Here is a 14,864-nt window from a genome sequence, read left to right on the forward strand (position 1 = left end):
TTCTACTGTGGGATGGCTTGGCTTGGTTTTACCCCTTTGGGGCTTCCAGACATCCTTAAAAATCAGTTTTAACCACTGTGCCCTAGGTGAGGGATCCATTTGGTTGGTGGGAGATGAGTCCCAAGGGAATCACTAGATGTTTCAAAGCAAAGCTGTGACCACCCAGTGCCCAGGGCTTCATTTGGAGGAGGAGAACTGACAGGTATCAGACAGGGCTGCTCAAATATAGGGCTGCTACCTACAAAAAGCCACCCAGGAAGTGTCATTAGGGCTCAAAGTAATTATAGACTGTCTGGGTGGTGGTTGGAGGTTTATGAAATGGGAAGTGTCTTCTAGCTGCATGGCTGCTTTGCTCTGTAAGGAGGGTTTTGGTGACTTGCAGAAGAGGATGCACCTGCAGTGCCTGTTTCTTGCAAGTAGAGAGGCATGACAGGTCAGGAGAGCACAGACTGGGCAGTGAGGACCTATTAAGTCAATTAGGTGGCTCCAGACAAGCTCCAGTGATTCACCTGCCCATGGTTTGGAGGTGGCTGCCCCTTCCCACAGAGGTTTCAGCCCCATGTAGCCAGGGCTCATCCAGGACCAGCCCAGGCTTGTGGGGAGATGCTGGGTCTGTCTGCGTGGCTGGTGAGATGGGCAGTGACACCAATGACACCAATGACACCAACGGTGGTGACTTCATTAGGTTTAGATGTACTTTACTCCAACTCAGTTTGGTTATCTCCAGCACAGATTATCTTTACCTCGCTCATCAGGGAAGCCATCAGATTTAATTTGTTAATGCTTCTCAAATGGCTGGTGTCACCTACAAAAAACTACTGTTTGATTTGTCCTTATTCCTTAGTTTTTTGAAGGAGAGTTTGAATTTTTCCCCTTTGTGCTGGTTGAGGTTTCTCCTGTAACCTTTGCTGTTGTTGTTTTGCACGGAGCAGAACGTTGACTCATCAGCAGCCTCTGTGATAACTATAATTAGGAGAAAATGCATTTACAAAGCTCTTTCCTCTGATGCAAGCACATCAACGTCCTTGCAGAGAAATAGTTCTTGCCGTGCTTTCAGGTGGGTGTGGGCAGCTAGTGATTACATTTGACACTGGTATTGTTTGAGTGGATTTTCCCAGCTGGATGTGCTACCTATGGAGCAAGTGGCAGTCTGAAGCCATTTTTATATTCTCCATTTCTTTTGAGCAGAAGTGGCTATTGATGTATTTAAACGTAGAGGGACAGAAGATAAATGTATAGGTTGGAGTAGTGATTAAAGAGAGCATTGAGACCATGTAATATACCCCAAGATTTATTTAGTGCTTTTGAAAAAGAGTAAAAGTCAAGAGAAAATAATTCACCAGAGTTTTGTCAAAACATCAGCTGAGGAAGAGCCTTGTTGGGAGAACATCTCTGCTTGGCAATCCCCTCCTGCTGCTGTATCTGAGCTGTGCTTTCACAGAATCACAGAATAGTTGGGGTTGAAAGGGACCTCAGGAGATCATCCAGTCCAACCCCCCTGCCAAAGCAGGGTCACCTCGAGCAGGTTGCACAGTAAAGTGTCCAGGTGGGTTTGGAACATCTCCAGAGATGGAGACTCCACAGCCTCTCTGGGCAGCCTGTCCCAGGGCTCCGACACCCTCACAGGAAAGAAGTTTTTCCTCCTGTTTAAGTGGAACCTCCTGTGTTCCAGCTTGTGCCCCTTGTCCTATCACTGGCCACCACTGAGAAGAGTCTGGCCCCATCCTCTTGACACCCACCCTTTAGATATTGATAAACATTGATCAGATCCCCTCTCAGGCTGCTCTTCTCCAGGCTGAAGAGTCCCAGCTCTCTCAGCCTCTCCCTCGTATGGGAGATGCTCCAGCCTCTCATCATCTTTGTAGCCTCCGCTGGACTCTCTCCAGAAGTTCCCTATCTCAACCACCATTCTGTGATTCTGTGATATGGTTGCTGCATATCTTCCTCTCAGCGTAAGACCAGTAGGGACTGGGAGAGTGTTTATCACCCGGTTCAAATGCCTGAGGCAGGTCAACCCTTGGTTACTTATTCCCCCAGCAAAGACACACACAAAGTTTTCTAGTTCCTGTGTTATTTTAAACATTTATATGTGTGCACAGTAACGATGGTTCCAACCTCCAAAGCAGCAGCTGAAACGTTTCCAGTTCCTCCTGCCAGAGGTTGGCACTGAGCTGCTTATCTGCTTCGTCAGGAAACAGCAATAAATTCACCTCCAGCGGGCACGGCTGCCCGGTGTGTTTTACTTCTCATTGTTCCTTTGCCTCCCTCTGTGACGGGCCATTTGACACATTTATAAATGGTTTTGTGTTGTGAAGGATTAACCTCCATTTATCATCGTTCCTGTAGAGAGAAAGAAATGCTCATTTCAATAGAAAAAGTGACCTGTGCAGAAGGGAGATATGGTTAGTAGGGTGGAAAGCACAGAGGTTAATGCCCCGGTACAGTGAATTCCAGAGTCATTTCTGGAGCAGAGAGAGTCTGTTTGCTCAGTGTTTTGTGCTCTGGCCTCTGGGTGTAAAAATAACCAAATACCAATAATACAAATAGTGGGTGTTCTCATTAAGCTTTTAACTCCATAATTCACAGGCAAAGGGGGACCCAGAGTGATGTTAGTGGGGCTGCGGGAGGGCAGAGGGGGTCACCTACACCTGAGGGTTGCAGCAAAATGTAGGTCTCAGCTCCAGAAGCATGTTGGTGACTTGGAGCAGGAGAAAATTACCTTCCCATGTATTTCCAACCTGCTCCTTCTGCAGGGGTACTTTTCTTGGGGCTGAGTATTCATGGACCAAAACTGAGCATGTTCTGTTAACATATAAATAATCATAGAATCACAGAATGGTTTGGGTTGGAAGGGACCTTAAAGATCATCCAGTTCCAACCCCCCTGCCAGCAGCAGGGACACCTTCCACTAGACCAGGTTGCTCAAAGCCTCATCCAGCCTGGCCTTCAACACTTCCAGGGAGGAGCAGCCACAACTTCCTTGGGCAACCTGTTCCAGTGTCTAATAATATCATTTTAAACTTTTTATTAGGGCAGGCTGGATTATCCTACTCCTCTCCCTGGACTCTTCAGCCCCATCATGTCTTGTCTCCTCCATCTCCCTCCTACTTTGGGATGGTAACACACACATCACCTCCCTTGGGGAATGGGTAGGAATGCCAAATAGCAAATGTTTGCTACCAAGCCAGTGTGTCTCATGCAAAATGCTTCCAACCTCATGCACTGACCTTTCCTTTGTTATCCTTATCTTTTCAAGAACAGTTTCTAAAGCTTTTGTTTGGGGCGGGAAAAAAAAAAAGCAAACAAACCAGGTTTCCACCAGGCCTTTCCCTTGATCTGCCGTCAACAATGTCCAAGCAGCCCGTTCCAGTTCCACCTTGCAGCCTAGGGACAGACACTATTGTTTTGCTGCTGTGGGGTCAAAGAATGTTTGGGATGAAAGTTAGTGTCATTCCTGAATGTCCCCAGATGTGATACCTCTGTGTCAGAAAAGCTGTGCCACAAGGGGATTGCACTGACCTTTATTTTATCAAGACAGACTGGTTAGGGCTTGCAAGCAAACCAGTCTGACCTGTAAGCCCTCGGTATGCATGGATCTACCAGGCAGACCACTCCAGCTGCCCTTTCCTCATCTTCCTCTCCATCTTCACAGGCCCGAGTCCCGCGTCTGGACGGTGATGTTGCTGCTGGGGACGTGTCTGCTGTACTGTGCCCGTGTCACCGTGCCCATCTGCGCCGTCGCCCTGAGCACCCACTTCAGCTGGGACAAGAAGCAGTCCGGCATAGTGCTCAGCAGCTTCTTCTGGGGCTACTGCTTGACACAGATTATTGGAGGACATATCAGTGATCAGTACTGGAAATTATTCTCATATTTTCCTCTGCTCAGGCTTTTCAATGGCACTTAGCTTGGTTTTCATAGAATTGTTTGGTTGAAAAAGACCTTTGAGATCATTGAGTCCAACCATACCTGCCCACTATTAACCCAGATCTCTGAGCACCTCATCTACCCATCTTTTAAATCCCTGCAGGGATGGGGATTCAACCACCTCCCTGGGCAGCCTGTTCCAGAGCCTGAGAACCTTTCAGTGTAGAAATTTTTCCTGATATCCACTCTGAATATCCAATCCAATATTCAATCCAGTTTGACCTCTCAGTTCAAGTCTCAACAGAGACTATGAAATTTTCACCCTGGGATAGTGATGGGGTGGGAGGGTGAAGCGTGTCCATGGGGAGAAGCTTTCTGGGGCACTGCTGGTTGCTCTGAAAGCAGCTGAGGTCTCTCCATCAGCCTCACTTGAGGTCTGTAGCTCTGATTCAAAAGGGACATGTGTGTTTTTGACTGTCTGATTAGATCTCTGGGTCTTAAAATTGGCATTATGCTTGTAGGGCAGCACACACTGAAGGACTTTGTGCTACCAAAAGCCCCAGCAAACATGAGGAACATCTACATGATCATTACTGCCTTGACAGTTCCTGCCTAGCAGATGCCAGGAGAGACCTACAGTCATGTTAATGGACACTTAGACCAACATAGGGTTTTTTTTTTTTGCACCTGGAAACAGCGAAGAGCACTTTTATAGCAGCATGATTGTTCTGATAGAGGTTGTTTTTAGCACCAATTCAGTAACTGGAATTAAAAAAAACCCAAACCCACAAGCTTACATGTTAATCTGGTGAAAGAAATAGTGGGTGTAAAGCAGACTTTATTTTAGAAAAGTGATAAATGCTGATGTTTCTTGGATAGTTCATAGCTGCTGCTCACCAGGAGTGTTATTTGTCCATTAACAAGCAGCTTAATCCCAGTGGTGCTGGGACAACCTTTTGGAAGGGTTTGTAGTTCATAGCTGCTGCTCACTAGGACTGTTATTTGTCCATTAACAAGCAGTGGTGCTGGGACAACCTTTTGGAAGGGTTTATAGCTGCAACCACTAACCATAAGAAGAAGATATTTCCTTTATTTACAAGGAGCACAGCTTTGTTCTGTTTGATCTGCAGAGTCTATCTTCATTTCCAGTTCAGCACCTCCAGTTTTTCCACCCTATATTTTCATGCAGTCTTTTCACAAGCAAGCCCCCATCACAATTTCCATCAGGTTTGGGAAAACTAAGTGTCTCCATTTTATCATATCAACTAAAAAACAACTTCCCCAGGTAGTAAGGAAAGATCTAAGTAATTATCTGCTCGAGTTCTTTTCCCCAGCCAGCCCATACTCAGTGAGGAGGGCTTTCCTATGAAACCTCTTGTGAGGAGCACATGCCTGGAAGGAGTACATTATCCATGCAGTGCACTTTAATGGCACTTTTTGTGCTATTTAATGATGTTCCTTAATCATTTGCAAGCAAATGTCTGCAAAACCCCACGTGTGAACAGGCAGAGCTGATGCAGAAGAGCAGATGGAAGAGAAAACACTGTCATTGGTTAAGAAAAGCAGAACAGTGACAGCAGCTTGGGCTTTCCCTCCATCAGAGACTTGAGGGCATCAAGGCAGTGGTGTCTCTGGGGTTGGTGTGTGCTGGAGTTGGGTGGCCAGTGCTGGTGGCTCTCAGTGAGAGCCATGCCAGTGGCCAACCCCTCGGTTCCTGCTCCAGGGGAGCAGGAGGTGGGGAAGGGAGGAGGTCAGGGCTATTTCCCAGAGGACTAAAGACATTTGTAAGAGAAGAACAGGTTTGACTGAAAGGTTGCTCTTAGAAACAGGCTAAACTGGGAAGAACACTTGAGTCTTGAGTGAGGAACTTCACCCTTTTACCCTCCCCTTGTTTTTGATCATGTGTTTTCTGTCTTCCAGAATAGGAGGTGAGAAAGTCCTCCTCCTCTCAGCCTCAGCCTGGGGGTTCCTGACGGTCCTCACCCCGCTGCTCACCCAGATCACTTCTGCCCATCTTGTTTTTATGACCTCCTCCAGGTTCCTCATGGGACTGCTGCAAGGTGAGACCCCTGTCCTGAGCACGTGTCTGTGTGTCCGTCTGTCCAGGGGCTTCCTTGCAGGGGGGGGCTCGTGTGCAGCAAATTCAGATGCAACTCCTGTGGTTTGTAGTGCATGAATCCTTCTCCTGTGTGTTCAAGCAATTCCCTGCCTCAAAACTGCCTCCACATCCAGAACTTCCACAGGAAAAAAAACCCCAAAAGTGACATTTCTAGAGAAAGTCGCTGACCAATCGTTCTCCTGTAGAAATCTCTCTGCCAGACAAGGGCTGCTGGCTTCTGAAATCATCACTGTTCCTGTTTGATTTTCCACATTTTAGAAGCTCCTTTAAAGGACTTGGGAAAATATTGGTCCTTACCAAAAGTTTTGGATAATTTGGGATGATTTTCCTTCCCTCTTGCCGAGCTGCAGCATTGGGGAACCATTGGGATAAGTGCATTGGCACTGATGGATTTACAGTCACAGCAGCGATGATGAAACGGGATGATGGAGAGGCACAAACAAACCTTTCATGGTGATGGAGTCACTTGTTTTATTTTATATCCTTGTTTTGAATTCCCCAAGGGTTTTTTGTTGCTTTGTCTCAGTGTTTAGCTCCTGCTGGATCTTTTAAATTTGCTTTTCATTTGCTGACGAGGGCACAGGAGCCTGACTGCTCCCTGCCTTGCTCCCGTTGCTCACAGGGGTGTATTTCCCGTCCCTGGCCAGTCTGCTGTCCCAGAAGGTCCGGGAGAGCGAGCGAGCCTTCACCTACAGCACAGTGGGGACTGGCTCACAGTTTGGGTAAGTTCAGAAGGCTTTGAGCTGTGAGTGACAGTCTCTGGACATCATATATGGTGAAATGTCATCAAATAGTTGGAGGCAAAACTTGCAGCCCAAAGTACATGTGGATTCTTGGGTCCTTGAGGACAGAGGCTGCAGCTGAGGAAGCCTCAGGCAGTTGCTGTCATGCACGTCAAGGATTTATGTTTTATTTTGTTTTGTTTTGTTTTCTCTTCAAGCCAAACTTTGAAGAGTGTTTGCAACATCTAATTACAGTGGGAAACAGCCTGATCCAGTAGGAAGAGTGAGGGTCAGCCTGAGACTGGTCACCTGTCCTTTCTGATAGATGGGGATAATATAACTTCCCTGGCTCTGCTAATCTCCATGAGAATTTCCTTTCTAAATGAAATGGTTGCTTAAAAGCAAAAAAGAAATATTCATGTGTTTAATCACTTAGTTTTCCAGTGTACTCATTTCTTTTGCTGATTTAGATGTTCTCTGAGATACTTTCTGCACACCAGCAGCCTCATTTCCTTTCCCTGACGAGTGTATTTCACAGAATCACAGAATCATTAAGGTTGGAAAAGACCTTTAAGATCATCCAGTCCAACCATCAACTCAACACCACCATGCCCACTAAACGATATCCCTGTTTCTGGAACACCTCCAGTGCAGCATGAGGTCCCTTAGTGGTTTCTCATCCCCAGCTGAAGATCCCAAGATGCCACATGGGGAACAGGGCAGGTTGCAGAGTCTCAGGGTGACCAGGCAGGTGGGCAGTCCCTGCACACACAGCAGCTGATGGCTTTTTAAAGTGCATTTAGTGACCTGTAGCATCCACCCCAGGACACATCTCCCATTGATGGTGCAATCCAAACACTCTCAGCCAGCCCTTTCGCAGAGCTGTGCATCAGGCTGGTTTCCCTTGCAGGACACTGGTGATCGGTGGGGCAGGATCTCTCCTCCTGGACTGGTATGGCTGGGAGAGCGTTTTCTACTTCTCTGGTTTGCTGACATTGCTCTGGGTTTACTGCACCTGCAAGTACCTCCTGAGTGAGAAAGGTAAGCCCAGTGCCAACATCCCTCAGGCTGCCAACACTCCTGAGGCTGCAGGACCCGAGTGACACCTCTCTGGTATTTTCTGCAAATCCCCTGTGTTTCCAAGATCATGTTTTACACAAAGACTTTTTGTTCAGATGTCTTCTGTAATACACACTGCATCTCACCCAAGATGCTAAACCCAGAAACAAGGGTTTGAGCTCTGGTGTTGCTGATTTCCTATTTCTAGTCCCACGCTGGATTATGTTGCTGTCAAGAGCCTGATCTGACTCCTCAGGACTCTTAAGCACCAGTGAAAACACCCAACAGAGCGTGATCTTCAAAGTGGATTAAGCTAAAGCAGGGCAAGATGCTTATTCCAAACTAAGAGCATCTACACATAGAGCTTTTAAAAACCAGTTAATCCAGAATATCTCTTCCTAAATAACTGGCAGTAATCCCACACATGAGGAAACCATTACACCTGGCTACAGCATTATTAGTGTGAGCATGATCTGTAGGTGCTCAGCCCATCAGGAGCCTGGTGTGTGCCTGGTGCTGCACAAAATCCAAACCTGGTCCCTGCCCAAGGGATTTTTGTTTAATTATAACAAGAGAAATAACAAATGGGTGAAGGTGGCTGGATGGGGAAGTGTGTGGGTGCAGTGGAAAAATTGTGATCAACATAACAAGGTGTTTTAATGAGCATTCAATGCTGGTATAACCAAAAAATGAGTTAGAAGGAGATTAAAGGTAGTCGTAGAGCGGTCTCACAGGACTCCCTCCAGCTGCACAGAAAAATACTGATCACAGCTTTCCTTTGTATGTTTTCTTCCCTGCAGAACTCATCATCCCTATAGGTTATTTAATGAGAGGCCTTTCGATATCCAAGCAGACCAAAGTTCCCTGGAAGCAGCTGTTTAGGAAGGCACCGATATGGTAGGCAGCTGAGGTGGCTTCCAGCATCAGCAGGGCTGGGGAGCACCCACCTTCCGAGGGCTTTTTCTCCTCTCTATCCTTATTTTTCTAACTATGTGTATTTTGTCCACTTATTTATATATTTGGGAAACATGCCCAGGTTTTCTAATCCCTTCTGGAGAAATAAAGAACTAAAAAGGTAAACTTGGCAAAAGGAGCTTTATGTTCTATCCAGAGGAATGTCAGCCTTGAATGGTGCTGGGAGATCTTCCACAGGTGGTTCCCTGCGTGGGTCACATTCTCCTTCAGTGTGATATTCTCCACTCTTCTTGTTAGAAATGCTGCTTGTAATGGGCTCCTAAGAAGTGCTGCTCAGGGGTAGTGGGTGGCACAGGTTGTGTTGTCATTGTTGACCAAATATCTTTCTAATAACCATTTTGTCTTTGGGATTCTGCATTTGGTACTGAAGCTCATCCAAGCGTGTTTAAAGACAGGGAGGAGGGTGATGGGGCTGCAGGGCAGCAAGCCCATTCCTACCTTGAATAACCATGGAACATCTGATAAGAAATCCCTAGAAAACCCCAAACAGCACCTCTTGGAGCGGGATAGCTCTTGCAACGCTGGAAGGGACTGGTGGGAAAAAACACTCGCAGAATTGCCGCTGCAATTAACTTCACCTGAACCCAGGGGCTGACGTTGAGCGGTGCTACAAGTGGGAAGCCAAAAGCAGTAGTTATCTATGAAACAATCTCAGGAAGCAATTGTAGCACTGACAGGGATTTATTTATAGACCAGGAACTGAAATATGAAGTTGCTCAAGTGCCCGTTTCCCACCCAGTGTGACCTGTCACTCCTGGTGATTTCCTCCCCGCTGTGTATTTTCAGGGCTGTCATCATCGCTCAGCTTTCTACAGCCAGCACGTTTTTCACTCTCCTTTCCTGGCTGCCAACTTTCTTTAAGGAAACTTTCCCCGAGTCAAAGGTAAGTTGGCTCTGAGATCCCAGTATTCCTGCTCTCTGTATAAATGGGGTTGTGCTGGGTACCAGCTGAAATGGGTTGGTTAGGGAGGAAGATGATGGCAGAAGGAGTTGGTGAGAGCAGGCTGGGAGGCAGGAGGAGGTGGGAGGCTTCTCTGCTGGGTTAGGAGTTGTTGCCCCCTGCTCATGCCTTTGGAGATGTGTGCAAGCATCCTCCCTCCAGGCAGGCAGAGGTTGGTTTCTAGTTGCTTGTTTAGGGATGCTGAAATGAGGCAGAGCTGGGGCACCTTCCAGGCAAGGAAGAGAGGGTTATATTTGGTTTTTAGACTGCTTTTCTTCTGAGGGAAGGATGGTTTTCAAATGGCATAGAGCTCATGACATTGTGCTGGTGCAAATGACTATCAACCCCTCCAGTCCTGGGTTTTCACGGGGTTTTTAACTGTACTCTCAAAATAATTACTATTAATAATGTATATTTCAAAAACACTCTAAAAACTTCCCTCAGCACAAGTGATGTTCCCTGTATTGGTTGGATGAGACTTTGAGCAACCTGGTCTAGTGGAAGGTGTCCCTGCTGATGGCAGGGGGGCTGGAACTGGATGAGCTTTAAGGTCCCTTCCAACCCAAACCATTCCTTGATTCTATGTTTCTATGATTTTTCAGAAACCTAGGCAATATTTATCTGAGCCGAGAGCTACTATTTTGATCTTCTTATTCTCAGAAACTCAGACAATCTTTCCCACAATGGCTTCGTTCAGCTTTTATAATTTTCAGAGCCGCTTACAAATGCCTTTTCATATTCCATTTATAAGGCGCTTTATGGCATACTTGATATTTATATTAAAATCGTGTATTAAACCAGCAAACATATTGTTGTGACAAGATCTGTGCACCTCGAGTAATACGCTTGTGCAGCAATAATTTACCATCTGTTAAGCATTATATGGTGATGCCCTTATGTAAGACGCACTCTATAGCGTTCCCGCATCTCATCATCATACATTTTAATAAAACGAGGCTTGAGGATTCTTGATTTTAAAGGATGGATGAGAATCCTTAATGTGGGAAACCAATGTCACCTACTGGTCAAAGTCCCTTTCTGCAGGTGAGCTGCCTTCACCGCTGCCTCAGCAGCTGCCTCCAGCCCACCTGGATGGAGGTGACTGAGGGTTTTGGCTCATGCTGCTCAGGATGATGGATGAGATAAGAGGGGTTTGGTGTGTTGGGATTGACTTGCTGAGCAACCCCAGCTGGTGTTAACAGACACCAGAGATATTACCCCACAAACCTTATGGGGTAATATTTTCACAAGTGACCAACACCCAAAATTTCAAAGGCATTGAAAGATGTAGATGGGCACCAGTACAATTTCTAGAAGCAGCTGAAACGGGATTATTCAAACCCAAGATTATTCAGCCCTCTCGAGCATCCTGAAGCCAGGCATCCTGCTGTGGCAAGGAAGAGAGGGATGCCTCCATAGGTGATGGGCTCTGAGCAAAGGGGCAGATGTGGGGGATGATGGATGGATGGGTAGGTTCAACCAACTGAGATGAAGCCCAGCCCAACCCTCACTGATTTCAGCTCCTCCTGGGATCTGGGCACCAAAATGCCTCTGAGCAGCTGTAATCCAGATGACCAGTAATCATCTGTGATTACAACTGCAGCAAGCTCGCTTAACTGAAAATAGACCAAAGTATGTTGTTACCCATAATGTTACCTAATCCTGGCATTAGAAAATCCAGCTCTGCTCCCTCAGTTTCACAGTAACACTGCTAATGAGGTTGGAAATTTTGCCGACAGCTTTACTGGTGACCCACGGGGCAGAGTTAAAACCTACAGCTTGCTTTCCAGAGCTCTCTGGCTCTCTGCCACATCACCTTGCTGAACTGTAAACTTTGCCATGTTTAATTCTTCTTTCCTGGAGCAGACAGAGGTTTCTGCCTCTTCCCTGAATTCAGGGTCACCAGGGCAGAAGGAAAGACAACAAACCTACTGAATGCCACAGCCCCGTGATACACCTGCCACCTTACAGACTTTGGAGGGGTGCAGGGGGTAGCTGAGACCTTGCTGTGCAAAGTGGGTACAGATCCTGCAAGAAGTCCTGATCACTTCATTTTTTTCCCTTTCTACAGATATCACAGACTATCAAATAAATATTTGAAGACAAATTGATCTCTGACAGCAAATCTCTCTTGATTTTTGCTTCCTTTCAGGGTTGGGTGTTTAATGTAGTCCCCTGGCTGGTTGCAATTCCAACAAGCTTGTTCAGTGGATTTCTGTCTGACCATTTAATCAACCAGGGTAAGAGCTCTTTTGGCTTTTCCTCAGCTCCTGTTTTATGTGATGTAGAAAGAGGACCTGGGTGGGAGGAGGTGGGCTGGTTGGTAAGGAGAAGACCCAGCAAACAGACAACGTGAAATTCTGATATGAAAGTGGGATAAATATTGCAGGGTCCAAATCTCATCCATGTGTTTGGGGCTCCCTTTGATTTCAATTGCAATATCCACCTGGAGATGAAATCTGGCTATTTGAAATCCGCTTACTCTGTGGTCTCCTGGCCATCTGAACAAGGAGACCCGGTGAGCTGTGCTTCACTGCAACTCTCCTTTCTCTTCCAGGGTACAAAACCATCACCATTCGTAAATTCATGCAGGTAAGAGAGCTGAAGCCACAGGAGTGACACTCGGGCTACCTGCTGAGATCTGCTTGCATGGCAGATGGGACCTCTTATGGAGCTGGGTTGGTGGTTATAGGTGGAAAGAGGAAAAGTTCTCTAGCTTTGCAGATAGACTGCTGGTCAGTGTGTATGGGAAATGAAATCCAGAGGAAAACCCTGACTGAGGAACAGAGCATGGACCAAAGGTAACATTGAGCAGAGATTTGTGAGTGCTCCAAAGAGGTTTTCTTTCACAGGCAAAGGCCAACCATATTCTGTGACTCCAAATGATCCCTTAGATACTAGGAAATAGCAGTACAAGGAGGAGCAGAAATAGAAACACTGGGTGAGAGCACAGCGTATCCTCTGCTCCACAGCTTGGCATCCCTCTGGACAAACCTCTGGCACAGAAAAACAGGACACTGGGGGAAAAAAATAGGCTTGAGGAGCACCTGGTGCCTACGAGCTCTTGCCATTGTAAAAGGGACCAGTTTGTCTGTGAGAGGAGTTGATTTCTTCCTCACAGAGATGTGCTGTGCTATGTCATTCTCCCTTTCTTCCAGGTCATTGGTTCCGGTGTCTCAAGCATTTTTGCTTTGTGCCTGGGCCAGACATCCAGTTTTTGCAAAGCAATAGTCTTTGCCTCCGCCTCGGTTGGACTTCAGACCTTTAACCACAGGTAATGAGTGTGACAATGACGCTGGCTGTGACCCTTAGCTCTGACCCACACTCTGCATTTTGGGGTCTCGGAGGAGGCTGTCTCCATCATGACTGTCTGAGTATCTTGTCATGACTGCTTGTCTGAGTATCGTGTGTTGGTCGCTGCAGGGCTGGTGGACTTGAGTGCCTGCTGGCTTGGAATTGAGCCAGCAAACCTCTAGGATGGGGAAGGGCTTGGTGTACTGGAGGGCATGTTGGACCAGGCAGGAATTAGGGAGCTGAAGCAGGAATGGAATTGCATTTTGGCCCCTCTGAATGCTTTGAGCTGAATCCTTTTCCTCCTGGTACTTTCCTGCATTGCTTCACTCCCAGTCACAGAATCACAGAATGGTGGGGTTGGAAGGGACCTCTGGAGATCATCCAGTCCAACCCCCCTGCCAAAGCAGGTTCCCTACAGCAGGTTGCACAGGAAAGTGTCCAGGTGGGTTTTGAACATCTCCAGAGACGGAGACTCCACAACCTCCCTGGGCAGCCTATTCCAGTGCTCCATCGCTTTCCTCCTTTCTCCTGCCAGCACCATTTATTGTCTAGGACCTCTTCCTTTTGTTTGGCAAACCAAACTCTGCTTAAATGATGAAAGAACCATCGTGCTCCATTAAAACAACCATTTTCCTCTCTCTCACTAGTGGCATTTCAGTAAACGTGCAGGATCTGGCTCCCTCGTGTGCTGGCTTACTCTTTGGTAAGGATTCCAGTGGGTTTTTGGTTGTGGTGGAGAGGTGGTGTCCATGGCAGGGAACATGGTCATCAGCATTAAGGTTAGAGCAGGAATAGCTCTGTGCAATGTCTGTTCTGCACGTGCAGCCTCAGCCTCCCTTGGTGATACACGTGCCAGTGCCAGGGGCAGGTGACTGCACCAACGTACCTTTCAACTTGCCAAATGCTCACCTGCACCATGGGGTGGGGATGAGGATGAGCGTTGGTTGTCCCTGCCATCAGCAAGGCATTGGGCTGTGCGTGTGGTCTGGGGGTCGGGTGGGAGTGCAGAGGAAGCTGCTCATGTTTGTGAGTTTCTAATATACAATTCCTTACTTTTCTTTACAGGTGTGGGGAATACAGGTGGAGCCCTCCTAGGTAAAGTACCTTCCTATGGCTCATCCTTTCCTTGGGAGTCCTCTCCTCACAGGCAGGCAGGGTCTGACCCCAGAGCCTTTGCATTTCTTTCTCTTAGGAAGAGTATTAGGAAGAATTTCTTTGCTGAAAGGGTTCTCAGGCATTGGAAGGGGTTGCCCAGGGCAGTGGTGGAGTCCCCATCCCTGGAGGGATTGAAGAGTCATGTAGACACAGTGCTGAGGGACGTGGGTTAGTCGGGGACTTGTCAGTGTTGGGTTCATGGTGGGACTTAATCATCTTCAAGGTGTTTTCCAATCTGGGTGATTCTGTGATCCTCTCCTGTCTCAGGTGTCATCTGCGTGTACTTGGCTGGCTACCTGATTGAGACGACTGGCTCCTGGATTTCTGTTTTTAACCTGGTGGCTGCTGTTAACAGCATTGGTCTCTGTGCATTCCTCATGTTTGGAGAGGCCCAGAGGGTGGACACAGACTCTACATATATGGACCTCTAGGGATGAGCCCAGCAGGCAGCTGAAGGACAGGAGAGTGTCATGTCTATGTGTCATTGTTGCACAAGTGCCAAAGAATTATTTTTTTTAGGTGTTTAATAGGAAAAAAAAATCTATCCTGAGATGAAGTACATAATGGGTCTGGATGAAACCCATGGGAGAAAAGAAATTTAGGGTTCATTTTTTGCTCAGGGCATAGCTGATGGCCTGCAGAGCCATCCAGTTCAACATCTCCAGTGAGGATACAGCCTGTGTGACCAGTTTGCCCCAGTCCATGTCTAGTAGACAAATATCTGTGTGGCTGAAG

At 47.1% G+C, this 14,864-nt stretch overlaps 1 protein-coding gene across 1 annotated transcript in view; it reads left to right on the plus strand.

The window, feature by feature from the left end:
- The window catches only part of SLC17A9 (solute carrier family 17 member 9), an 18,927-nt gene extending 4,367 nt beyond the window's left edge, over positions 1-14,560 (plus strand). Inside the window, exons 3-14 of the mRNA XM_029087313.1 lie at positions 3,653-3,850; positions 5,786-5,925; positions 6,607-6,706; positions 7,617-7,747; positions 8,566-8,662; positions 9,527-9,623; positions 11,833-11,920; positions 12,238-12,272; positions 12,839-12,954; positions 13,622-13,677; positions 14,040-14,069; positions 14,397-14,560. Of these exons, the coding sequence (XP_028943146.1) occupies positions 3,653-3,850; positions 5,786-5,925; positions 6,607-6,706; positions 7,617-7,747; positions 8,566-8,662; positions 9,527-9,623; positions 11,833-11,920; positions 12,238-12,272; positions 12,839-12,954; positions 13,622-13,677; positions 14,040-14,069; positions 14,397-14,560 (1,252 nt within the window). The remainder of the gene's footprint in view (positions 1-3,652; positions 3,851-5,785; positions 5,926-6,606; positions 6,707-7,616; positions 7,748-8,565; positions 8,663-9,526; positions 9,624-11,832; positions 11,921-12,237; positions 12,273-12,838; positions 12,955-13,621; positions 13,678-14,039; positions 14,070-14,396) is intronic.
- Positions 14,561-14,864: the final 304 nt, after the last annotated feature.

This window comes from Antrostomus carolinensis, unplaced genomic scaffold (assembly GCF_000700745.2).
Source record: "Antrostomus carolinensis isolate BGI_N321 unplaced genomic scaffold, ASM70074v2 scaffold17931, whole genome shotgun sequence".
NCBI lineage: Eukaryota > Metazoa > Chordata > Aves > Caprimulgiformes > Caprimulgidae > Antrostomus > Antrostomus carolinensis.